Source organism: Nycticebus coucang, chromosome 3 (assembly GCF_027406575.1).
Source record: "Nycticebus coucang isolate mNycCou1 chromosome 3, mNycCou1.pri, whole genome shotgun sequence".
Lineage (NCBI taxonomy): Eukaryota > Metazoa > Chordata > Mammalia > Primates > Lorisidae > Nycticebus > Nycticebus coucang.
The window spans coordinates 26146555-26173708 of record NC_069782.1 but is presented as its reverse complement, the minus strand read 5'-3'; the positions used below and the strand labels follow the sequence as shown (position 1 = coordinate 26173708).

The following is a 27154-nucleotide window of genomic DNA, read 5'->3' as shown; positions in this document are numbered from 1 at the left end:
TTTAACAAATGGTGCTGGGTGAACTGGCTGGCAACCTGTAGAAGATTGAAACTGGACCCACACCTTTCACCATTAACAAAGATAGACTCTCACTGGATTAAAGATTTAAACTTAAGACATGAAACTATAAAAATACTTGAAGAAAGTGCAGGGAAAACTCTTGAAGGAATTGGCCTGGGTGAATATTTTATGAGGAGGACTCCCCAGGCAATTGAAGCAGCATCAAAGATACACTACTGGGACCTGATCAAACTAAAAAGCTTCTGCACAGCCAAGAACAGAGTGATTAAAGCAAGCAGACAGCCCTCAGAATGGGAGAAAATATTTGCAGGTTATACCTCCGATAAAGGTCTAATAACCAGAATCCACAGAGAACTCAAACGTATTAACAAGAAAAGAACACGTGACCCCATCTCAGGGTGGGCAAGGGACTTGAAGAGAAACTTCTCTAAAGAAGACGGACGCAAGATCTACAAACACATGAAAAAAAGCTCATCATCCTTAATCATCAGAGAAATGCAAATCAAAACTACTCTGAGATATCACCTAACCCCAGTAAGAGTAGCCCACATAACAAAATCCCAAAACCAGAAATGTTGGCGTGGATGTGGAGGAAAGGGCACACTTTTACACTGCTGGTGGGAATGCCCACTAATACGTTCCTTCTGGAAGGACATTTGGAGAACACTTAGAGACCTAAAAATAGACCTGCCATTCGATCCTATAATTACTTTACTAGGTTTATACCCAGAAGACCAAAAGTCACAATATAACAAAGACATCTGTACCAGAATGTTTATTGCAGCCCAATTCATAATTGCTAAGTCATGGAAGAAGCCCAAGTGCCCATCGACCCACGAATGGACTAGCAAATTGTGGTTCATGTATACCATGGAATACTATGCAGCCTTAAAGAAAGATGGAGACTTTACCTCTTTCATGTTTACATGGATGGAGCTGGAACATACTCTTCTTAGCAAAGTATCTCAGGAATGGAAGAAAAAGTATCCAATGTACTCAGCCCTACTATGAAGCTAAATTATAGCTTTCACATGAAGACTATAACCCAACTATAGCACAAGAATATGGGGAAAGGGCCAAGGAAGGGGAAGGGAGGGGGGAGGTTTTGGTGGAGGGAGGGTAATGGGTGGGGCCACATCTATGGTGCATCTTAGAATGGGTACAGGCGATTGCACTAATGTACACAGCTATGATTTAACAATAAAAAAAAAAAGAAAAGAAAAAAATAAAGAAATTCTGGGCTCAAAAAAGAAAAATGAGTCAAGAAATTAAATCTCATTTCAGCTTCTAAAATGATTTCTTTCTTATATGTGTATATAACAAAAAAGATAATTCTAACCTGCATAGATTGCAAGCTTTGCTGATAGAAATTCTGGTTGTGTCTCTTATAATGATGTTATTTTAATTTTTAAGTAATGAAAAACCCATGATGAAATAAGATTAAAATACCAGCTCTAAGTGACATTAAGCCTTTTAGTAAGAAAATTGTTTGCTTATTAATTCAGCTCTTAAGTTACTGAGGAAATACTTTGTATCAGGCAATGTGCGAGGCACTTCACATACAAAAATGAATAAATTAATAATGCAGAAGATTTCGATTGTCCCCTTATTCTCCAAAGTTAAGCTCTATCAAAAGTGACAGAAAACAGCTCAAAATATTTTTGAAGAATCAGAATGGAACATGAGGCCATTTAACTTGAATTTCTCAATGCAGAAGATCCTCTTTAATGGCTGATACCCATTCTGTCCCTATTAGATCCTACACCCTCAGCAGGCAGCATGATTCATTTTTGGATGGTTCTAATCGTCAAAAAGATCTTCTGTGTTAAGCTCAGATCTGTTCCTTATAATTTTTAATGCTGGCTCTGGGGCTAGACAAATTGAAAGGCAGCCATCCATCAACTTAACTTTTATTCTTCAGGTAAAATATCTGTTTTGTGTCATAACACATAATAGATTCTAGGCCAATTACCACTCTGAGTGAGGAGGAGAGTTTTATTTTATATGTGTAAGTTGCTAATGGCAATATTTTCTAGACACTTTCTCCTCTATGATGTCACTCAAATGCTAACATCTATTTCCAAATATTCCTTTTTCCAATTTATTTTTTTAATACAAATGAATTTCAAAGGTTTTTCCATAACCTGAGCAATCTTCAGATTTTTTTACCCCGAACCAAAATTTTATTGTAAATTATTAGAGTTCTAGTGTGTGTGAAAATTTTTCTTAACACATGACATATAAAGATAGTAGCACATTCAACTACCATGGATAATATTTTTATACGATCTTTGAAGTCACTAATATACTTATTTTCCTTGTGAATATATGCAGTTTGTTTAAATGAACTTTGCCATGTCGCCTGGCTATTTTTTTGTTGCAGTTTGGCCGGGACTGGGTTTGAACCCACCACCCTAGGTATATGGGACCCGTGCCCTCCTCCCTGAGCCACAGGCGCCGCCCTCAAGTGGAACATTTTTGATGTCTAAATATTCATATAGTTTAAGATCTAGAATTATACAAGCAATGCTCAGATCTTAAAAGGCCTAGAGTATTACCAATGCAGCTGGGGAGCTGACTTGAGCAGAAACAGTGGCTTGAGAAGGAAAAAATGTGTTCTTGGCTCAGCACCTGTGGCTCAAGCAGCTAAGGCACCAGCCACATACACCTGAGCTGGCAGGTTGGAATCCAGCCCAGGCCCGCCAAACAGCAATGACTGCTGCAATCAAAAAATGGCCAGGTGTTGTGGTGTGTGCCTGTAGTCCCAGCTACTTGGGAGGCGGAGACAGGAGAATCGCTGGAGCCCAAGAGTTGGATGTTGCTGTGAGCTGTGATGCTACGGCACTCCACCCAGGGCAACAGCTTGAGGCTCTGTCTCAAAAAAAAAAAAAAAGAAAAAGGAAAAATATGTGTTTTTCATGAGACATATTTGGCTTTTGTTTTCAGTATAACAGAGAGAAATTTTACTTAAGAACAAAGAGAAGGGGCGGTGCCTGTGGCTCAGTGAGTAGGGCGCCGGCCCCATATGCCGAGGGTGGCGGGTTCAAACCCGGCCCCGGCCAAACTGCAACAACAAAAAAAAAATAGCCGGGCGTTGTGGCGGGCGCCTGTAGTCCCAGCTACTCGGGAGGCTGAGGCAAGAGAATCGCATAAGCCCGAGAGTTAGAGGTTGCTGTGAGCCGTGTGACACCACGGCACTCTACCCAAGGGCGGTAGAGTGAGACTGTCTCTACAAAAAAAAAAAAAAAAAATTAAAAAAAAAAGAACAAAGAGAAAGTTTAGAGCACTTCCAAAGAGAGTTGGGAGTGGATTGCTCTGATAGGGAGAAGAGTGAGAGAGACGGGAGACATATTTGTTTGTTCAGCGTCTGGAGCACTCACCTCCAGTTCTGGTTCCTGGTTAAGATGCAAGATTGAAGTTCCAATGTCATTGTTTTGGGAGGGAAGGAAGGGTAGTAAATAAAACACTGACAGATGTCATGGAAATATGCAGATAATATCATTCCACTCTAATTCATCTGATTCATAGGTAGGTCTAATTCATATGATTCATCAAGACGGCAAAAAGGAAATTTTATAAAATTATTCTAAATTCCCTTCTTCATATTTCCATAACAACTGTCAGTGTATTATTTAGTTTATGAAAAAATAATATTTCTGGTTATAAGCAGACTCTCAGGTAAGGCTGAGGCACCATTTAAACACATTACTGTTGCCTGGGCGGTTGAACTGATGAAGGCAATTGGCTGGAAACTGACCAGAAGGGTACAATGGCCTTTGAGGATGCCAGAACCAGAGGCCAGCTCTGTAGGTAACAGAGCCTCCTGATACACTCAGCTCCACCATCGAGAAGTAGTTGAATGGTTTCTTAAGTGGGCTTTTAAAGAAGAAGAGATAAAAAGAAGCAGAAAATATACATTACTGAACTCCTGGCCATAAATTTCCACATATGCCTTGTGTATGTTTTTATGAAGTTCTTAGAAGACAGGTGTGTTTGAGTTCTGTTTATAGTATTTAAAATTGATAATCTTTTAAACAAGTTATAACTCCCAGACTAACTGGAACGGGACCTTAAAAGAGACTTTTAAAAGCATGTTAACCTGTCATATAAAATCATGAAGGAAATCTGTCCTTAACCAAAAAGTAAAAAGGCAAGTAACTCAGAAGAGTTCTAAGAACATAACTGCTCACTCAAAGTTCACTACAGAGTAACCTCTTAATAGAATCACTTGGAAATTCCTTCATGAATCTGAAACAAGGTGTAGCTGGATACATTTCTTTCGGTTTTGATAAGACATTTTACTTGAAGCTCATATTTGTATCTTATCATAACACTGCCACCTAAAAATATCTTTAAAAACTTCGTTCCTTATCTGGTACTTGACATTCATAATACAGTTTATTTATTTTATTTTATCTTTTTTTTTTTTTATACAGAGTCTCACTTTGTTGCCCTGGGTAGAATGCCATCACATCATAGCTCACAGCAACCTCAAACTTTTGGGCTCGAGCAATTCTCTTGTTTCAGCCTCCCCCGTAGCTTGGGACTACAGGTGCCTGCCACAATGGCTATTTTTAGAGGCTGGGTCTCTCTCCTACTCAAGCTGGTCTCAAACCCGAGAGGTCAGGCAATCCATCTGCCTCGGCCTCCCAGAGTGCTAGGATTACAGGTGTGAGCCACCATGCCTGGCCTCATAATATAGTTTAAAAAGAATTTATAGGCTCAGCACCTGTAGCACAGTGGTTACAGCACCAGCCAAATACACCAAGGGTGGTGGGTTCGAACCCAGCTTGGACCAACTAATCAACAATGACAAGAGCAACAGAAAATAGCCAGGTATTGTGGTAGGTGCCTGTAGTCCCAGCTACTTTGGAGGGTAATGCAAGAGAATCACTTAAGCCCAAGAGTTTGAGGTTGCTGTGAGCTGTGACACCACAGGGCACTCTACCGAGGGTGACATAGTGAGACTCTGTATCAAAAAAAAAAAAAAGAGGGCGGCGCCTGTGGCTCAAGGGGTAGGGCGCCGGTCCCATATGCCGGAGGTGGCGGGTTCAAACCCAGCCCCGGCCAAAAACCAAAAAAAAAAAAAAAAAGAATTTTTAGAGTCCTAATAGATATGCAGAACTAAATATGGAATAAAGACATATCATTTGCCCTTTGTACATCTAATTTGTTTATTTTTCTCTAAATCTAATTTCTCCCATTCTATTATTGCCTGTCTAGGAAATGACTGGGCTACTGCTTTAATAAAAAGTATAACATTTTTTAATGTTCAATTCTACTATTAAATGACAAAGGTTGATGTTGATTTCCAACTAAATGTTGGTCTAAAAGCAATAAGGAGGGGCGGCACCTGTGGCTCAAAGGAGTAGGGCACTGGCCTACTCCTTTGGTGTAGGTGGAGGGTTCAAACCCAGCCCTGGCCAAAAACTGCAAAAACAAAACAAAACAAAATAAAAAAACCCCAAAAGCACTAAGGAAAGGTGCCAACTCTCAATGCTCCTAAAAACGTGGACAGTTGACCAAAGTCAGTACAGGAAGTCCACAACACCCTTAAGGTTTTGTGTTCTAAAAATGTGTTTGTAGGTTAGTTTTCTGGGCTCTAGAATGCATTTTATGTGTATTTTGTTTACTCCTGTGACCTCAGAGCTTGGGTGAGTGTTAGATACCCAAGTATTTGCTGAATGGCTGGATGAACTGGTCCAAAGTCTACCAATAATGTAATAGAATTGTATTATTATTAGTAATTAGCATTTTGTAGTACTCAGCTATTTATAAAACACATTCATATATGCCTTGTTTTTTCTTACTTTGATCCAATTTACAAATGAAGAGTTTAAGGCCCTTTAGGCTACTTTAGAGGTTCGAGTGTGAGATGAGGGGGATAGAACAAGAGAGGTAATGGTGGCCATGGGGAACCCTGGTGCCAGACTGGACTTCAGTTTGTATACTCACACTGCCTTGCTGCAGCTAGTAAAAAATGTCAGCCAGTAATACATAGTAGAGACTCAGAGAATAAGGACGCCTTTCCTTGTTCCCCTGCCTTCCCTTTCTCTGGCAGTTAAGTGACTTCTTTACATTCAGTGGTGGAGGAGAACAGCTACCCTTGCAGTAGCAAGAAATGTGGTCTCTCCCAAAAGGTCACACCAAAATGATGCCTGGCCGGCTAGAAGGGAGGCTAACTGATCTAATTAAACAGCACTCAACACAAGCCCTCTGCTATGGGACTGTTGGATATAAAAGATTTTCTTAAATCATAATCTGTGTATTCAGAGTCAGATGGGACATTTGAGATCCAGAGACATACCTCTGAATCAGCACGTGAACCCCCTCGGTGCCATTTCTCACTGTGAGTCACTCAGCCTTTGCTGAAATGTTTCACCAGATGAGAAACTGAGGGGAGTTCACTTGGCCTTAGGATGTATATAGTTTTTTAGAAAGTCTTTCTTTGGTCATACTCTTGCCTTCTGACAGCATCAGAGCCCATTTAATCCGTCTTCAAACATCTGAAGAATGTTAGCAATTCCTGAACATCCATAAATCCTCTCGTAGGCGAAATATCCCAAGTTAATTGTTCATTATATAATGAGGTTTCTAATTGATCTAACTAGTTCTGCTCAGCTTTCTCTAAATAGGAATATCTTGACCTAAGCATAATATTCTAGTTATGCTTTGATGAGAGGAGAGGACAGAAGGACTATTCTCCCCTTGTTTGGAACATTACTCTTTGACTAACGTAGAAGATTGCCTTAGCTTTTTTGGCAGTCATGATATATTGTTGACTCACATTGAGATCATAGTCAACTAAAGCCTCCAGGCCTTTTTCACATGAACAGCTGATAAGTCACACCTCTTTGGTGACTTAGTACATTTGATTTTTGAAAAGAGGAATTTATATTTATCACTATTAAGTTTAATCTTCTAAGTTTTGCTCAAAATATTTCACCCTGTTCCCCTGAGCTTTCTTTCTTAAACGGTTCTGATTATGTTATCCCTAACTAGAACTGTAGATAGACTCCACTTTTCACAGGATCAAGTCCAAGGCACTTGACCTGAAGCATCCAGAGCCAGCCTCACCTTCCCCCATCTCTCTGTGTTCCACACCCCCACTGCACCACACCACACTCTCCAACCATTCTGAGAATTGACTTTCCTTACACACAGGTGCACTTTTCCATGGAATTTTCTTCTCTACTTTTCAATTATTATCCATCCTTTAAGAGACAGCAATTTAGTAAGTCCCAATCAGACTGTGAACTCCTTTAAGTCAGGACTATACTACAAAGACCCACAGGTAATAAGGAAGAGACACACAGCTTAGAGAGTTCTTGCAAGAAGTTTCTTTTGTTTATTTTGGCAAGGAAAATAATATTTAAACTTCTTTCTCCAAAGAAAGTGTCTCCCCAACTAGTTTCTCCTCGCAACTGTAAAAATGCAGGTGAATTGGATTTGGCTTAGCAGTTCTCAGGGCGAGGGAGTAACAAGCCTGGCAGTTTATCCGAATCAACTAAATAGCTACACAAGCTCCTCCACAGTGTCACGAGGCAATTGTTTTTCAGAATCACAAAACCGGCACCCTGGCAGCTAACACAGCACTGTGACAAGGAGCCTGGCCGGGAACACTGCAGAAGTGTGAGGACCAGGCACGCCTCCTAATCATTTCCAATAACACTGATGGAAAATGAAGGAAAATCCTCAAGTGAACCTTCATACACACCTTCCACTGTTTTCCAAAAGGTGGTGATAGATTTGTATCATCCCATCTCAACAAGAACCCTTTGTACCAGCTCTTCAAAGATTAGAAGAGCCCATGGATTGGGTTTGCAAAGGAACATCATCCTTGGTAAGAAATTATACTGATCGACTGTCTACCTGAGAATCTGTCACCCTATGTGGCTAATTTACAAGCCACTTAGCAAGTCATCTGTCAAACATAGTTTGGCATGTGTGCATACCAGATACTTTGCCATAAAAATGTCTAAACCATAAGAAGCAAGAAGTTGTCAGCAGTAATATTAACAATAATGCCTCCAAGTTTGTTTATTTGACAAATATCTATTTAATGTGTCAGGCAGCAATTTAAAAGGGAGTGCTAAGGTAGTGTTTCTCTAAGTGCAGCCGGGACCACCTTAAGGTGCTCACAAAACAACATGATGGATACTGTGTCAGAGGTGAACACGGGACCCACTGGGTGCTCGTGTAGAGTGCACCTAACCCATAATTTTGGCCCAGGGGAAGTTTAAGCAAATTCCTTAAGGATAAGTAAGAATTGTCTAGTGATTTATCCCTCTACCTAAAAAAGATTTGGCTGACAACTTCGGTAAGCGAGAGGCAGGACTAGGGGAAGGGATGAGGAAAGCAGCTCTCTCCAGCCAAGAAAACGTGGGTCAGACAGTGGGGAAGAGTGTGGAGGCACCTCGGAACTGCACACACGTTCAACAGACCCAGCGGGGCCACGGCACAGGAAGCAGGGATGAGAGACGGAGGCCAGGGTGTGCTCGGAAAGGGCCTAGCACGCCACATTAAAGGATGTGGACTACATCACGAGGGAACTAGGGAGTCACTGAAGGGTTTTAAGCAGGATAGTGACATCTTATATTTTAAAAAGATCCTTCAAGGCCAACATAGGTGGATCACTTGAGCTCAGGAGTTCGAGACCAGCCTGAGCAAGAGTGAGACCCCATCTCTACTAAAGTAGAAAAAATTAGCTGGGCATTGGAGCAGATGCTTATAGTACCAGATACTCAGGAGGCTAAGAGAAAAAGATTGCTTGAGCCCAAAAGATTGAGCTTGCTGTGAGTTATGACAGCACGGCACTCTACCCAGGGTGACAGAGTGAGACTCTGTCTCAAAAAACAAACAAATAAATTGGTCCTTTAGAGTGACATTTAGAGCACAGATCAGGGAGCAAGAGAATATCTCACACCACATACAGAGGAAGACTAAGGGTGATTTGCACTAGGGGTGCACCTGCACATCTGCTCAGAAGAGACGCAAGTAGCAGAATGCCACAGGGCCTGGTGAACAGCTGAAGCTGGTTGCAGGGAAAAAAAGGAATGGACAGCAGCTCTATTGGGCCTTGATGGGCCTTTCTGAGTTGGACAGTAATGCTGACCACATAGCTTTCGGTCTTCTCTGTGAGGAGTCAAGCTCTTTAACTGAGAGTGAGCAGTGGAGTTGACGAGAGGTCTTAGGGAGCAGAGAGCAGCTTTGAAAGAATCTCTGCAGGAATGAAAGAGCTGAAATAGCAGGATTTCCAGTAAGTTTGAGGCTAACACAACAGCATCTCTCCATACAATTGTGTTACCATTTTCCCCAATAAGAGTTCAGCCGTCTAAGCTGAAGGAGCAAGAAAGGTGAACAGTGGGCTTGATCTAGGATGGGGATGTGATGGAAAGACAAGAGGGCAAGGGAGAGAACTGATAGAAGATTCCAGAGAGAAAAATCACAGGCGCAGGCCAAGTATCGTGTCCAGTTTTGCAGACAAATAGGAGCCAGAGTGGAGATAAAAATAAGTGGTCTAATGTGACGTAACTAGAGGCTTTGAGGAAAGAGGTGAAAACGGAAAAAAAAAGAAACAAATGGCCAGAAGTAACAGACAGGAATGAAAAGAGCACAGGGGGAGGCGGGGGCTGACAGTCACCTGTTTTTCGTTTTTTGCAAACGCTTATGTTCTCACTGCCCCCCCCCTTAGGAAGGACCCCCAGTGGGCGTACATTCTTCTGAACCCTAATACTCAGCAGAGTGGAGGCTACTGTGACAAAAGGGAGAGTTCTGCACCCCTTTGGGTGTGTTGATGGGGGGCAGCTGGGCAGGGACTCCTGGAGCGGGATGCTGGCTCTGCTGAGGGACACTGGCTGGCTGTGTCCTCCACTCACCTTTACTTCTCATTTGCAGGTTGGGGGAGGGCCAGGGGGCTATTTGTTGGGACCAGACTATGAGAGAATTGTAGGCATCAGTTACAAGAGAAACTGATGGAAACCTTCAAGGACCTCAGAAGGGTCAGAACACCTCAATTAAAAAGGGGGCAACAATTCTTAGTGTAGACTCAACAGCGTGCTCACATCGTCTCTCTTCAACTTTAAAACAGAGAAGCCTTTTTCAGTAGCAGCCAGAAGACACAGCGTCAGCACAAATGAACATGAGGTCATGTAGAAAGCATGTAAATTTTTTTTCATAATTATTTTTTGTTTTAGGAACTATGATTAGGAAGTGTAAAGGAACATCAGCAAACGTAGCTGAGGCCTGGGACAGACTTCTGGTCCTCTGCCAGTTGCAGGAAGGTGAGGAAGAGAAGAGAAATACAGCAAAGAAAGAAGGATGTTGCTCTGCTTTTGTTTGTTCATTAGCAAGTCAACCCATCTAGGAAAAGAATTTGTTTCTCAGAGACAAACCGAGTGTATGCAAAATGCCCGCACGGAAACTGGATATTCTGTGGTAATCTCTATGGTTTTCCCTTCTCCTCCTTAACACAACAATTAAACATTAATACATTCAATATTAAACAAAATATTCATAAGAAATTTTTTTTAATTCTGTAAATTGCACTGTGAAAATGTAAACATTTTTACTTAAATGGGATGAATTATCTAGCTCCGTGCATTAGGGAGACGGTCTCTATCACATTTTGCAAATCAAATTTCGTAACACTCGGCAGAAAAAGGTGTGCAATGCTGTATTTCAAATTTGTTTTCAATGCTGTGATAGTCCAGGGGCATTCGGAAAATTTGCTCCTATGTCTGGAATTTTGAGAGTCAAAAAAGGGATGAAATAGGTGAATGAGCCGAGATGAAGTGAAATATAAGGTTCTCAAAATCTGAAGGTCTCCTCGACCATCAGCATTTCTCCCTGAAATCTGATGAAGTGAAATATAAGGTCTTCAAAATCTGAAGGTCTCCTCGACCATCAGCTCAGTATGCTACTTTTAAAGTTTTCTTTCTCCCTCTATACAGCACCCTAACTATTGGCCCCTTGGCCTTTTCCATCATCATTTATTATCCATTTAGGACCTTCCCTTCTCCTTGCTTGTTCTGGTTCATCTTTTGAAAGCCTGAAATTGCTGTTCCCAACTTCTCTCTCACTTGTCATTTTAGCTTGTCTCTCACTTGTCATTAACACTGTGGTCACTCAGTGTTAATCAGTTCATGCTATTGTTTAATTAAACAACGGTTAGAACCTTACGTTAGTGAGCCAGGTTTTTGTACATGCCTTGGGAGTTGCAGAAGTGTTTCCAGTGGTGGCAGTGTCCAGGGACTAAGTTCACTCCTCCTCTGCACCCAGACCTTCCTTTATTCTATCCATACTCACTCCCTTAATAATTTCATCCAGCTTCACAGTTTTAAATATCATCTCCAAGATTTATACATTTGGTCCAGACCTCTCCTCTGGACTTTAAACTCACAGATCCAACTGCCTGCTGAATATCTCCCCACGGGTATCTAATAGGTAACTCACACTTAACATGTCCAAAAATGAGTTCCTGGTCCTCCTCACCAAATCTGTTCCCCTCAAGTCTTCTCCATCTCAGTAAATGGCTATTCATCCTTTCAAGGGCTCAAGTGAGAACACTCCTTTCTCTCACACTCCACATCCACCTGTCAGGAAACACTGTTGGCGCTATTTGTGAATTAGATCCAGAACTCAACCACTTTTCACCATTTCCACTGCTGCTCTCTGTCTTTGTACCATCAGGTCTAGCCAGGACTGCTGCAATGACCTTCCAGCTGCTTCCTCCCTCACCCTCCTTACTTCTTAACACATGAACCAGAGGGTGCCTATTAAAAACAGGTCATATCACCCCTCTGCTTAAAATCTCCAATGGCTTCCATTATCACTCTGAATAAAAACTAATGACTTTATGAGTAAGCTCAGAATAATTCACGGTCCCAATGGGACCTCTATGAGAGTGAAAAGGGATGCTAAAAATAATTAACAGGCTTTAATCAATCCAGGTCAAATTTGGGCCAACCTGGGCACCTATGTTTGTGGGCCCACGTGATTTCCCACACCTCTCATCTAATCTCAACTACTGTACCACACCTTAACCTCTCTCCTTTGGCACCAGCCTCTTCACGGCCCTGAAGGTGCCAGAGAGACTTCCTCAAGGCCTTTGCTCTTCTTGATGCATGCCTTTCCTCCAGGTTCTTATTCAAAAGACTCAATGGGGCCTTCCCCGGGAGCTCCATCTAAACCTTAAGCCCCCTCCTCCCTTCTCAGGCCCCTTCCCAGCTTAAATTTTCTTTGCTCTAATCACTAATGTTCTATATATTTTACTTATCTGCTTTAGTTAGCACCTTCCGTTCAGAACGTAAGTTCAAAGGCAGGAAGTTTTGACTTTTGCTCTGCATCCCCAACTCCTGGCACATAGGAGGCATCTCATAAATATTTGTAGAAAGAATGAATGAGTCACACCTGCTTTGAAAGGATCAGTGCTTGGTAGATGTGTAACATCTGACATAGTTAATAAACACAGTACATGTTATTATTTTATAGTTACTTTCATATAACTCAGTTCAACAAGTGTACTTTGGACATTTACATGGTTTAAGGATCCTTGTGGGGGGGGTGGTGGTGCAGATATTAGAGGGCTGGGAGCCACAGAGCAAATACAGTGATAGAAAGGATAACGTCCTCCAAGGGGTGAACAGCACCGGATAGGAGAGATACAGGGACATGGTGTGACACTCAACCTAAGTGGCACAGAGTGCAGGGGAGGGAAGAGATTATCATCAGTGTGTCTCAGTGTGTTTTCAGACACTTCCAATTATGGAGCAGAGGCAATCATGTCCACACTGTCTGGCAGAATACGCCTTCCACAGCCCTAGCCCAGCAACCCCACTCTGGTTCCCTGGAGCACCTCGTAGGCCCAGCTGTCCTGAGCCCTGGGTGTCTGTCTTCATCTATTCTTCCTGGTCATACCTTAAGTTTTTAGTGAGTCATTACTAACTCAACATTTTGCCCTCTGATTTCTCAAAGTTTTCAGAATATTTTAACCAAATATCAACAAAGTTAAACCCTCAAATAGAACAAATGCAAAACAGACTTTTTAAAATTTTAATAAATAGAAAGAGTATTACTTGGGGTGGGGGGGAATCCACCCTTTGAAATCAATAAGTCTAAGTTTGATGAGTTAATGTCTGGGTTTGTTCTTATATTTATGTGGCTTCTTTAAATAACTTTAAATGATAATCACTATGTAGATTTTCTTTAAACCAAAGGCATTTTGGGGGGGGAATCATGCTGTTATAAATCTCTAGCCCCATTCCTAAAGAAAGAGAGTAGCCCCAGGGTGTGTGTTTCAAATCACTGTATATAACTATATACAACATTTTATTTTCAAGTAGGTTAAACAAAATTATAGCTGAGAATCTGATGTAAGGTGAAATATTAATACATTAGATGGCTAAGTTGAGAAAACTCAAAGTACTTACTAGCTAGATAAAAAAAAAATACTCCAAACCAATCAGATAAAATATATGCTAAATGGTACTGAAGAACGGTGACACCCATTCCCTTACAGCTTATCTTGAATGATTCTGGATAACATTAAGTGCAAACCATCTTCGCTTGTTATACATAATTTTTCTATATAATGTAAAAAATAGTAACTTTGGCTCGGTGCCCATAGCTCAGTAGTTAGGGTGCTGACCACATATACTGGGGCTGGTGGAATCTGGCCCGGGCCTGCTAAACAACAATGACAACTACAACAAAAAAATGGCCGGATGTTGTGGTGGGCACCGATAGTCCCAGCTACTTGGGAGGCTGAGGCAAGAGAATCGCTTAAGCCCAACAGTTTGAGGTTGCTGGGAGCTGTGATGTCACAGCACTCTACCCAGGGCAACACAGTGAGACTCTGTCTCAAAAAAAAAAAAAAAAAAAATAGTAACTTTATTATGCAAAGTGCATGTGACTATAAAAATTAAATTACCAATTAAACTATACATTGTATACAAAACCTAATAATTACCAGAGCAATTTTTCTTTTCTTTTTAAATTTTGTAGTTTTAATAAAGCCTAATCTGCTAAACAATTTCAAGGCAAGCGAATTGTCCCAACTCTGGCAGAGTTAGCTTATTATTTATTTCATTCCTAGTGAGTTACTCTGACTCACTCAGTCTCTGTTCACGTGTGGAAAGTGGATGTAATGTTGGTAGCTAACTAATGTGATTCTTGTTAATCTAAGGGATGCAGTGCCCTTGGAGTGCCTGGCACATGGGGAGGCCTCCATCCATACTAGCTGCCATTGTGACTCACGGGGAGGCCTCCATCCATACTAGCTGCCATTGTGACTCATGTGGGGAGGCCTCCATCCATACTAGCTGCCCTCGTGACTCACGTGGGGAGGCCTCCATCCATACTAGCTGCCACCGTGACTCACGTGGGGAGGCCTCCATCCATACTAGCTGCCACCGTGACTCACGTGGGGAGGCCTCCATCCATACTAGCTGCCCTCGTGACTCACGTGGGGAGGCCTCCATCCATACTAGCTGCCCTCGTGACTCACGTGGGGAGGCCTCCATCCATACTAGCTGCCATTGTGACTCATGTGGGGAAGCCTCCATCCATACTAGCTGCCCTCGTGACTCACGTGGGGAGGCCTCCATCCATACTAGCTGCCCTCGTGACTCACGTGGGGAGGCCTCCATCCATACTAGCTGCCATCATGACTCACAACTATGGCTGCTGCAGAAATGGGCACAAGCAGATTTCACTAATTGAAGAAAAACTAGTAGCTAAGCAAAGAGCAATACTTAGAAAGCATTTCCACCCAGATGTTACTTCTTTTCATAAGTTTAAAGAATCCTAAATATTCTTTAACATCTTATAAATGTAAATGCCCATAAAAACCTGACCAAGTAATTCATCATTTCCTGAATACTTGTGCCATACAGACTTTATCACAAGGCATTGAACCACAGTCTTTTCCGTGGCTTAAAGAGACAAACACTTGGATCTTGAAAGGCATATTATCTAGACAACATATTTGGGAGATTAATCATAAGGTTCTCGCATAGAATTCAATTAATCAGTCCATAAATTATCACGTTTACTCTCTTAGCCAGTAGGTTGAAAAGACTGTGGAGGAAAGAAACTTACATAGTTTTTGTATCTTTCACACTACCTGACTTGGCACAAAGGAATTTTAACTTAACACAGTGGAAATAACACTGGGCTAGAGGTCAGGAAATACACAGTTCAGCCAAGTAAACTGTAGACTAGTCACTTAAACTCTCTCTAGGCTTCAGATTACTCATAAGTAATATTCTTTTCCATCGCTGAAATTCAGATTCCTTTTCAAATGCTCTCATTCTGATAAGCACCAGCAAAAGGGATTTTTACCAATGCATGTCATATTAATTAATAGCCGATTGCAATTTGCCATATCTGTAGGTTGAAATAAATGTGATTAAAATTAAATTAAATATAATGAGAATCTTATTATAGATTTTATTCACTCATGAAATTTTGCCTGGAACTCAAAGCCCTTGTCACTGTCCATTCCATCAAATACAAATCCTTCGATCTGTATTTTTTTTTTTTTTTTTGAGACAGAGTCTCACTTTGTCTCCCTCAGAAGAGTGCCGTGGTGTCAGACCTCACAGCAACCTCAAACTCTTGGGCTTAAGCAATTCTCTTGCCTCAGCCTCCCAAGTAGCTGGGACACAAGTGCCGGCCACAATGCCTGGCTATGTTTTAGAGATAAGTTCTCACTGTGGCTCAGTCTGGTCTTGAACTTGTGAACTAAGGCAATAAACCCTCCTCGGTCTCCCACAGTGCTGGAATTACAGGCATGAGCCACCTTACCTAGCCCTTCAATCTGTTTTAAAAATAATGAACCGGTGGGCGGTGCCTATAGCTCCGTGGGTAGGGTGCTGGCCACATAACATGGAGACTGGCAGGTTTGAATCTGGCCCTGGCCAGCTAAAACAACAATGACAACTGCAACAACAACAAAAATAGCCAGGCGCCTGTAGTCCCAGCTACTTGGGAGGCTGAGGCAAGAAAATCCTTGAGACCAAGAGCTTGAGGTTGCTGTGAGCTGTGACACCATGGCACTCTACCCAGGACTACAGCTTGAGATTCTGTCTCAAAATTAAAAAAATAAAAAAATAAACCAACCCTTTGCTGCCAGGATTCCTCATCTCCTGACCTGTTTTATTTTCTCTTTAGTATTTATATTGTACTCCTTTGTTCTCTATCTCATCATCTCCCCTCTTAGAAGCTAAGTTTCACTGGGACAGTAATTTTTTTTTTTTTGAGAGGAAGTCTCACTCTGTCACCTTGGGTAGAGTGCTGTGGCATCATAGCTCACAGTAAACTCAAACTCCTAGGTTCAAACAATTCTCCTGCCTTAGCCTCCCAAGTAGCTAGGACTATAGGCACCTCTACCTGCTAGTTTTTTTCTATTTTTAGTAGAGATGGGGTCTCGCTCTTGCTCAGGCTGGTCTCAAATTCCTGAGCTCAAGTGATCCACATGCCTCAGCCTCCCAGAGTGCTGAGATTACAGGCATGAGCCACCTTGCCCAGCAGAGGGGACAGGAATTTTTATGAGTTTGGTTCACTGCTATGTCCCTAGCACCTGGAAAGGGATCTGATAGTAACTAGAAAATTAGTTGAATGAATAGATGAATAAACATTCTTTAAGACCCTTTGATAACTGTCCTTCCCACATCATAACTACTCTCAACTGCTCTCAGCTTTTCCATGTTAATCAGAGGGTCTGAATCTCTGAGGGAACTACGTCTCACTTGGTGCTTTCCTTTCTAGTAAAATGTAAGTTTGATGAAATAACAACTACATTTAAAAACACTTACAAACAGGGTCTAGAAGATATCTGCATAATGAAATAACTAACATAAAGTTTAGTTTCTATCTGCTTGGAATCTGATCTAAGCTTGATGGCAATAAGTAGTCTGGCTCTTAAAGAACATGAAATTGCACTTCCATTATAAGTTAGTTAAATGTTTCTTTTGTTATCTCTAAGTAATTGCTAGACCATTGTAATAAATTCAATGTGATATTTGCTAAGTCCAAAACTACTCATTCATTTCTTTCTCCCTGTCATTTCTCCTACCCCACTCCTGTTTGTCAGCCTGTTCATTCATTCATTCATTCATTCATTTAGTGTATTGACTGCCTACTGTGATCCAAGCAATGTGCTAAATGCTGGGGACACAGAGGTAAGATCCACACAATCCTTACTCTCTTTAACAACCCTTGTCTACTAAGGATTGCATAGAGACCCAGCTACTCCCTCTGTTCTTGGCTTCTCTTACTGCTGCCTCTGACTTTACAGCCCTTCCTTTGAGTGTTGTATATTCATAGTGCCCTGGACTGGAAAAAAAAAAAAAAAAAAGCTTGTGCTTTGGTTGGTTGCTATCCAGTTTTGAATAGAGTTCTTTTACGAGAGTTAATAGAGCAGGGAGCAAGTGATGCTTGCTTGTAAGGAGACAATAACCCCATCCCTTTAGAGTTGCTTTTGGGTCACTGGAACAGATGCTGTGTCCTCAACAGTGATAATCAAAACTCCAATTTCATTAGGCCTATGAGGGACCTAAAATGGTTTGCTGCATCTCCCCACTTCCTTGTGTCTTCTGCAGTCAGAGTGAGCTGAGGGTGCCTCTTTGCATGCTGAAAAAGCCCAATTAACCCATCCTCTGTAGCTTCATGGTTATTATCTACTGCTCCAACTAAATAGGAGACTAATTCCCAACTGACAGAATCTTGGTATCAAACTTGATATCAGCCCCAGACCTGTCTGTGTGTGTTGGGAACATTTTATACCTCCATCTCAGAAATCCCCACTTTGGGCCCAGTGGGTCTGTAAAGTCATGAAAGATGGTAACTGGAGTTCAGCAAAAAAAAACAAACCATAGCTAAATATGTTTGGCAAAGTTACATCTTAGATCTCCCACTTAGAGAGACAGGGCACTTAATAGGTAATATTATTTTGAGTATTAACACATTTATGAATGTTTACTTTGTTAAACCCAGTCAGTGTTTTCCCAGCCTAATTTGACAATGGAACCTTTTAATCTCAGAACACCACTGACATCTCAGAGGATATTGCTGTTCAGGAGAAAACTGTTTGGCAAATTCTGCTTTACTTTCATGTCATATCTAAGGGAATAGCAGCACATGGCTTTAAGAGAGCAAGAGAGGAGGGAGACGTGAACATATCTCTCTGCCAACAGTGTTTAGGGGTCATTAATAGGAGAATACGGTTTTATGGAACAAATACTAAACTTAAGGAAAACAGGCTTGGGACTTAGCCTAGGTCTACTGCCTAACTATGTGTTGTTGGGCAAATCGTTTTCCCTCGGAGCTTCCCTCTGGTCCTTAACTTGGAGGAAGACTCTCTTTTCTACTTTCTAACTTACGAGAGAAAGATTAGCTGTCAAACCTGTCCTCTGAAGGGAAGAAATTATGTACTGACCTAATGTACACGTGCGAATAATGCTCTGAGGAAACTAGGTCTCACTTGGTGCTTTCCTTTCCAGTAAAATGTAAGTTTGATGAAATAACAACTACAATTAAAAACACTTACAAACTGGGTCTAGAAGATATCTGCATAATGAAATAACTAACATAAAGTTTAGTTTCTATCTGCTTGGAATCTGATCTAAGCTTGATGGCAATAAGTAGCATGGCTCTTAAAGAACATGAAATTGCACCTCCATTATAGGTTAGTTAAATGTTTCTTTAGTTAACTCTAAGTAATTGCTAGACCATTGTAATAAATTCAATGTGATATTTGCTAAGCGAGCATGCCTGCCATCTGGTTACTAACACTGTATTCTTGCTGCCTCAGAAATACACACGGCCCAGGAGCACGGAGATGCAGGGAGCCAATGGGAGACCATAGATCAATTCCAAGGCAATTTGAGAGTTTGAGACATTCATTTGTTTTCAACACAAAGTGTCCTCCATGTAACAAAACAATGAGGCTAACTTATCTGTCTCTTTCCTGTCCTGGTATCTTTAAAAATGTTCATTGTGACAAGGTACAAACTAGCTTACACTATTAAACCAACTTTAGATGAGTAGGAATGGAAAAGTTGGCATGCTGTTTGCGCCATGTCCTTCTTAGTTCTGATGCCAGCAGCACTATTCCTTTTATTTATTATTATTATTTTTTTTTGCAGTTTTTGGTCAGTTTTATACCTGGATTTGAACCGGCATATGGGGTCCGTGCCCTACTCCTTTGAGCCACAGGCACCACCCTTTTCTTTTGAGACAGAGTCTCATTATGTCATCCTTAGTAGAGTGCTGTGCTGTCACAGCTCACAGCAACCTCAAACTCTTGTTACTTAAGCAATTCTTTTGCCTCAGCCTCACAAGTAGCTGGGACTACAGGCACCAGCCACAATGCCTGGCTATTTTTTGTTGTTGTTTTGTTGTAGTGGTTGCCATTGTTGTTTGGTAGGCCCAGGCTGGGTTCAAACCTGCCAGCCCTGGTGTATGTGGCAGGGGCCCTAGCCACTGAGCTATAGGGCGCTGAGCCAGCAGTACCATTCTTGGTGGTATCCATAGGGTGTACACAGAAGAACCACCTGGATAATATGATGAAAGTCCCCATGTGTCTCTGGTATTGGGGGGAAGGAGTTCCAAATCAACCTTTTCATTGGGCCCGTGCCAAGCATTGCCCCCCATTCCACTCCAAAGGCAGAATCAGTAGCACTAAATACAGCACCTGACACATAGCAGGGGCTCAGTCAAAGCTTAATAAATACAACCAGTCTGAGAATAGCCGTATAAATGATGCTAGTGGAATGCTTATTCTAGTTTCTGTAGCCATTGTAATACACGCAACGGATGTATGCCTAGCAGTCCAAGCTTTCTCAACCTTGGTACTATTGACATTTTGAGCTAGATAATTTTTTGTTGCGGGTGGGGTGGGAAATACTGTCTCATGCATTGTCCACGGTTTACCAGCAGCCTTGGCCTCTGCCCACGAGATGCCAACATGTCCCTCCCCCCAGCAAAAATGTCTCCAGACACTGCCAAATATCCCAAGGTTCCCTGCCTCCAGCTGCCCCATTGTGTGTGTGGGTGTATGTATGTGAGCAAAATCACCCCTAGTTGAGAACCACTTATCTTCATGACATGTACTCTTTTCCTTTCTCTAAACTGATACATTGATCTCTACTTACTGAAGGTATAAGTATCCTCTTAATCTGCTTTCATTGTGTTTTCTCTAAATGTTCTCCTATACTGGCGGGGAAGCTTTCTAGCTATTGTCACTTAAGTCAAAAGGAACTGTTTCCCCCTTAAGGGAAGAGAAATATTAAACAAAGAGAAAACATTTCATACATAAATTGAATCAGTAGCTAAGAAGGCTGTTTTGCAGAATGAGCTTCAGATGGCCTATGGTCCAGGATAGACCCAAGTGCCTAACTTGGGACTGTCTGCAGGTACACAGAAAACCTTTGTGTCTTAAAAGAAACTACCTTATTTGTTTACTATGCACGCTTAGAATCTTAATAAAACTCCACTGTCATACAAAAGTATCCTTGTGACAAACAATGTTTTTTCTTCCTTGGCTTTGTTTTTATTGACTTCCTCTTTATGTTAACAGTACCAGGAAGATACCCTGTGTGGACTCCCGGAACACGCTGTCTCAGTAACTCTTTCCCCTTCAGAAGTATAATAAGTAGTCCCACTAATTGAAGAAATCAGTGGCCTTTTAAACCTCTTAATTAGAGTGATGATATATGTCTGCTTTTTCTTAAAATGAAAAAACTTAGAATTTTAGAATTCTGACTTAAACCCAGCCAGTGGGCAATCTACTTGAAATGACTACACATCTGTGTCTAAGGCTGAGAAATAATTTATGACAAATAAAGCTCATGAAAAATTCTAATTTCATTCATGTTGCTACAAGTATAGCTTCATGCTTTAAAAAAAAAATGTGGGCTGGTAACATTTTTCTACCTTCCTTACAGTGTAGAGTTAAACAGGTGCCCTTACCTCTCCTCCAGTGCACGGAAAAGGATTGGAGTATCTAGAAGTGCAAATAGCTCCTTTCTTGACAACATCATCTTCCAGGCCAAATGTGGCTGAGCAGTTAGTTGCAAAGTACTTATAAGGCTTCCACGTTTTCCCAAAGTCCTGGGACCGGTCGAGCACCATGGCTGCCGGCCTAGGGGACTTAAACACCATAATTAGGTGAGTGAAATAGAACTCGGCTTCCAGGTCTAACTGGATCTTTTCTCTGTGCACATCCTCTGCAGACTGCCACCACGTGCGGGGAAACCTGAACGATGAGTCGGCCATGGCAGACGGCAGGTGAGCCGAGTGAGGATGGGCGGCATTGCACTTGTCACATGTGGGCTGCCGACACGTCAGGTCAGTGTTCTCGCTGTAGAAGCAGTACAGCTCAGTGGCATTCTGACCACAGGTGGTGTCTGCCCAGAGTTTTCTCCCTAAAGCCAAATTTCCCATCCGAGGGTTGCAGGCTTTTTCACAGCGTGAACTTGCTCCGGCTACTCCACTCAGACCTAAGGAAGGGAGAGCACATGTTATTCAAGACAAACCCATCTGGAAAGTTCTTCTGGTCCCTAGTCCATCTACATCTACAACAGACAAGGTATCACATCTACCAAGAGCTTGAGACTTTCAATAATGGGGATGTTCTATCCGATTTGAACATTAACACTGTTCTGCATTCACAATGCATTTGTGTATATGTGTGTGTGTTTGTATGTTCAGACGTAAAAATTCACATAAGAAGAAAAACCATTTTAGGTAAAGGGTAAGAAGAGGGAAAATGGAATCATCAGGGTGAAAATTATTAGCCTAAAACTTTTCTCTTTTTTTTTTATGGAGATAGAGTCTCACTTTGTTGCCCTGGGTAGAAAGCTGTGGCATCACAGCTCAAAGCAACCTCAAACTCTTGGGTTCAAAAGATGCTCTTGCTGCAGCCTCCCAAGCAGCTGCGACTTTAGGCACCCACCAGGACATGCAGCTAGTTTTAGAGACGGAGTCTTGCTCTTGCTCAGGCTGGTCTTGAACTCCTGAGCTCAGGCAGTCCACCTGACTTGGCCTCCCACAGTGCTAGGATTACAGGCATGAGCCACCACACCCAACCCCTAAAAATTTCAAGTACTTTTGCCATATAAACATTTTCTATATTTGATTTATATATACAGAAGTAATAACTTAATTAAAAATATGTTTATAAGATCACTTAATTTAGCCTTTCAGATGTAATTTGTGTCTTAAGCATTATCTGACATGTTTATCATAAGAATGCCTTTAGGAGGAAATGTAGAATGCTATCTTTATATTTTTAAGCCAATGATGCTGTATATTCCCTAGGAAAAGCAATATGAGATATTAAATATACAATGGAGCCTCATTTGGGGGAGACAAGGCAAGAGATCAAATGTGGAGCTCAAATATACAATATCTGTTTTTAATATTAAGTAAATAAACCTAAGGAAAAAAAACTCTCAAAAGTGCCAAATAGCAAGAAAGCTTATTTTACATTACAAACTTTCTGCCTCTTGAAGGTTTCTACCTGTGACAGGTTATATAGTAGCTGCTTATTTGCTTAACAGGAGAATGTTTACAGTCTGGCAGCTACTAACAGCACCTTCAAACATTATCTGTGAACTAAAACACCTTCTTAAAGAAACACACTCTTCCTCCCAAACAAAGGTCCAGCAGACTCTAAGGTTTCAAAATTACTGAAAATGATAAGCATTATCTACTTATCAACATTCTGACTACATCTTATAATCCTTTAATTTGGGTCTGTCACTTTAATTATGAATACCTTAAGCAAAATTAACTATTTTAAAGGTTAAAACAGAGGAAAAGAGGAGAAAGGAAATCAAACCCCAAATTCTGGCTAATTGAATGTTTCTGCTTCCTAAGAAGCAGTACCTCTGAACTGTTATCACAGTGGAGTCAAAAGGAGCCAAATGACAGCTTAGGCTGAAACAGAGACTTTCCACAAACTGACTGACAATCACCAACCCCACATAGCCTTGCAAGGAAGATAAATGGCTTCCTTGGGCATTATTTTTTTAAATGTCAAATTAAAGTGTGGATTCTGCCTGGACTCTGCGTCACTCTTCTGATTAGCTGGGGCAACAATTGCTTGTGGCCAGAAACACACACACAGAGGGCTATGACTCACCTGTAAAGCATTTCAGGGAAAATCATATACTGCCTGTACAAGTATTGCTAATGTGAAACATTTGCCTTGTGATATTTATTTACAACCTCTCCACCGCTTGCATGATTTTGCCATAACATGGTTTGAAGAGGGAAAAGTTTATTAAAGCTCACTTTTTAAAGATGCATAAGCAAAAAGAATTAAAGTAAAAGCTAAATCTTTTAATGGCTTCTTGGGAAAAGTACTGGATAATTTTAAATGCCCCTAAACTAATAAATTCAGTAAAGATTTGAGCTAAATAATCCGTGGGCAAAATCCTCTGAGATCCCAAGTGGCTATCCAAGTTTACCACGGCTGCTGCTGTTGACCTTGACGCAGATGCGGACTCTGAAGGTTGGATTTTCTGGGGTGCCCGCGGATGGGGGCAGAGGGGGTGGGAGAGGAAGAGACGCGGGTGACCACGCTCTGTGTCCACCAGTCGGTCCCTCTAGCCCCCACTCCCCTTTCTGGAGCAGGCGAAGTTTGCATGAGAGACTGGACGGCTGCAGAGTCTCTCACAGGTGCACTTACGCCTAACTGGAAACCGGGTGACCCGCAAGTGGGTGGCTGGGAGACGAGCAGAAAGGTTTCCGAATACAGAAAGAATGAGGCAGGAACGGGTGGCCTAGGGCAGCCCAAGCAAGCCTCTGGGAGTGGAAGGGTAGAGGGCACCTGACCAAGCCTCTGCCTGTTGTCCAGTTACCGAGACAGGGAGCGGACCCGCCTCCGACCTCCCGCCGAGCCTCGCCCAGGGTACCAGTTCCCTAGGGGCAGCCAGCCAGGTCCGTGCAAACCCAGGGTGATCACTCCCTAGTGTCCCAGCCTAGAGTCCGACTGCGTTCGAGCCACTGGCCCGAGGAGAGGGCGCTCACCCCCGCACCAGGTGTCCCACCTGGGTCCCTAGAACCCAGCATGAGGTTGGGGGCGCTGGTGATCGCTCTGAAGGAGAGACCGGCCCGGCCCACGCGCGCCAGGGTCGCTGTGCCACCCCTCCTCATCACTCCTCAGGCCATGAAGTGCCGGGGGATGGCGAGCTGGGTCCTTTGTTCCCTCACACAGTGGAAAGGCAGTTTTTTACAAACCAAACCGAGAAAGAGGCTCTGGTCGCGGTATCTCCGACAGGGCACACCCAGAATATCGGGTTATCCAGAGGCATGTGTATCTCAGTTGCAAGAAAAAAAAAAAAAATCAATAGTATTTGAAACTACGGGGCCCCGGGGAAGGAGGCGGAACATGGCCACTCATCTCCCCCTCGGGAGCCGAGCTGTGCGCTCCCAGCCCGGGCTCCCCCGCACCTCGGAGTCGGGCGCCGGGGCAGAGCGGGAGCAAGGGAAGGGGGTGGGGGCCCGGCCGCGTCTCCACCCACCTGCGGCCACCGCGGAGCAGCCCCAGAGCAGCAGCAGCCGCGCGCAGCTCCCCATGGCCGGGGGCGGCCGGGGGCAGCCGGGCCGAGCGGCTGCGGGCTGAAGTGCCGACAGTCCTCCGGAGGAACCGGGGCTCTCTAGTTTCTTGTCCTCCCGGGGCGCCAGGCTCGGTCAGCGGGCGCCGGCGGCAGGGAGCCGCGGGCCAGGGCCGCGCCGGGCGGTGGGGTGACCCTGGCGCACCGGCCTGGCGGGGCCCGGGCAGCTCGGGGGCGGCGGGAGCCCGGGGACCATAGCCGGCCTGGCCGCGCTGCCCCGCCGAGTGGCCCTGCGGGCTCGTCCGCGCTGGCCCGGGGCTCGGCGCCCGCAGCGGCCGCTGAACTTTGCGAGACCTTTCACTTCCCGGCCGCCGCCGCCGCCTCCTGGGCGTCCTCCTCCGCTCTCACCACCTCCTCCGGCCGCCGCGGCTCGGTCCCGTCCTTCTCCATGGGCAGTTCCAGGGGATGCATTTTTATTGCACCGACACCGCGGCGCTCCGGTGCCAGCCCTCCTCCCCTCGCACCTCCACCCCTTCCTCCCGCCCGCCCCCCGCGCTTGACAGCCCGGGCAGAGCAGCCCGCTCGGCCGGGTCGCCGCCGCTGCCGCCCGGGGAGGGTCCCCGCGCCCCCCGGCCGTCCCCGCTGCCCCCCAGCCGCCCGCTCGGCCCGCCCGCCGCAACCCGGCCCCCGCCGCCCGGGAGGGTCCCCGCGCCCCATGGCCGCCCCCGCTGCCCCCGGCCCCCGCGCCCCTCCTGACGCGCGCCCCGCATCTCCCCGTGACCCCCCGGTGCCCTCCAGCACCCACAGGCCTCCCGGGGAAACAGTCTCCCACCTTCTCCCGGAACATTCCTGAGAGCGGGTGACTCCCTCTGGATCAGGTCAGGGCATGCCAAGGGGCTTAAAAAACCGCGAAACAGCCCAGCTCCTTCTTCCCACATCCCTCCTCCCTCTGCCGCCCGCCACCCCCTCTACGGAAGTCCCGGGACCCGGGACCGAACCCCGCAGCCAGCCCCGGGTCTCGGGCCCGGAGAACGCGCTGAGAGCGGCGTCCGCCACTTCTCTGCCGCCCTTATCCGCAGACATCTCGGCTAAACAATCGCTGCCTACGTGCTCCGAGCATGTGCCCATTGGGGTGTAAAAGGTGTTCCCTTACTCAGACTCAGGTTGCTAAAAGAGGGTCACAAGAGTGACTGGTGGGCAGTTTACAACATCCTGGTCCAGAGGATGAGGCACGACAGAGAACTCTTCAGTCCTTCCAAGCACACTCCACAGAAGCTGTGCTGCTAAACCATAATGTGATGAAATAACGTACGCGGAACAATTTAGTAGCAACCGCACGCAGCTAATTGTAGATAGGATTGCTCTGGGCTGGTGCTTCTGGAAGGAGATTAAATAGCAGTTGAGTCTGGGACTTTTGCAAGCTCTGTGAAAATGTAATTCTACATACACATCCAGGGAAATTGGCAAAAGTTAAGTCGAAAGCAAATTTGTATTGCAGAGCTCATTTTGTGCCTTTGAATATTTTCCAGAAAATTAACTACTGGTAACATTCAGTTGTTGGGTCTGCTACAGATGAGGACAATTCAGAGCTTTGGGGTACATGTAGATATTATTTACAAAGATGCAGCCAGGAACATCTAAATTTATATCTTCTAGGGTTAAGGTCAGCATGGTCCATTTGGGAGACATTAAAATTATTCATCTGGCCAATAGCAAGTGGCAAAAGATTTGGGAAAGCAATTCATATAGCATCATCTACTTTAGAAAGCAAATTCTTTGAGTTTTCAAATATTGGCGATGTTAGGGCTTTCTTAGAAACATTCTCCTAATGGAATCACTGAAACACCTCTCCAACAGTTCTTACCAAATAAACAATAGGAAGTTATAACAACCAAAGGCTGTAAGCACAAATCTTAACCTAATAGCTAAGGTAAATTAAAAAAAAAGAAGAAAGAAGGAAAGAAAAGAATGTACTTTTATTACTAACTTTTGAATCTTGTATATTTAGGTACAACTGCTCCATTTTTTAAATTGGCAGCTAAAATTACATTTATCGTGTACACTGCGAGTATCATGTTTTAAAGTATGCACATATTGTGGAATGCCTAAATCTAGCCAATTAGCATATGTATTACTTCACAAATTTATCATTCTTCTGGTGAGAACACTTTATACCCACTCTTAGCATTTTTGGAGAATACAATATGTTATTAAAAATGGAAGATTTCACAAAGTTGTATGCCATCCTTGTGCAGGGGCCCTGCTAATAATCTTGTCTGTACCATTCCAGTTTTAGTGTATGTGCTGACAAAGGCAGCATAGAGCTGTTCCATTTCTCCTTACACATTTCAAAAGCATTTACTATCTACACCAATCCTGCATGATAATATACTTTCTTGATTGCTCTATAACTGGTTCTTACTTCCTTTAACAAGACAGCAAGTTCTTTTATACTCAGTTTAGATGATACAAAACATCATGTTTTTCTTATATACTTTATTATTCTTAATTGGGAACAACTACAGTAAATATTCATTAAATGGTTTTAACTGAGAGAAACTATTGTT

The 27154-nt window shown here is 43.4% G+C and overlaps 1 protein-coding gene and 1 non-coding gene across 5 annotated transcripts in view; both read right to left on the bottom strand.

Moving 5' to 3' along the window:
- Nucleotides 1-25522, bottom strand: part of NTN4 (netrin 4) — a 123194-nt gene extending 97672 nt beyond the window's left edge. Inside the window, exons 1-2 of one of the 4 annotated variants that reach the window (XM_053582597.1) lie at nucleotides 25420-25522; nucleotides 20995-21524 (exon numbers count right to left, since the gene is read on the bottom strand). In XM_053582597.1, coding sequence (XP_053438572.1) covers nucleotides 20995-21468 — 474 coding nt within the window. In that variant the 5' untranslated portion in view covers nucleotides 21469-21524; nucleotides 25420-25522. Of the gene's footprint in view, nucleotides 1-20994; nucleotides 21525-24554; nucleotides 24686-25419 lie in introns of those variants that run through there. The other 3 variants (XM_053582596.1, XM_053582595.1, XM_053582599.1) reach the window with 3 other exon arrangements.
- Nucleotides 25523-26797: 1275 nt separating this feature from the next.
- LOC128582782 (U6 spliceosomal RNA) lies at nucleotides 26798-26906 on the bottom strand. Its single transcript, XR_008379226.1, has one exon. It is a non-coding gene; the product is annotated as a U6 spliceosomal RNA (small nuclear RNA).
- Nucleotides 26907-27154: the final 248 nt, after the last annotated feature.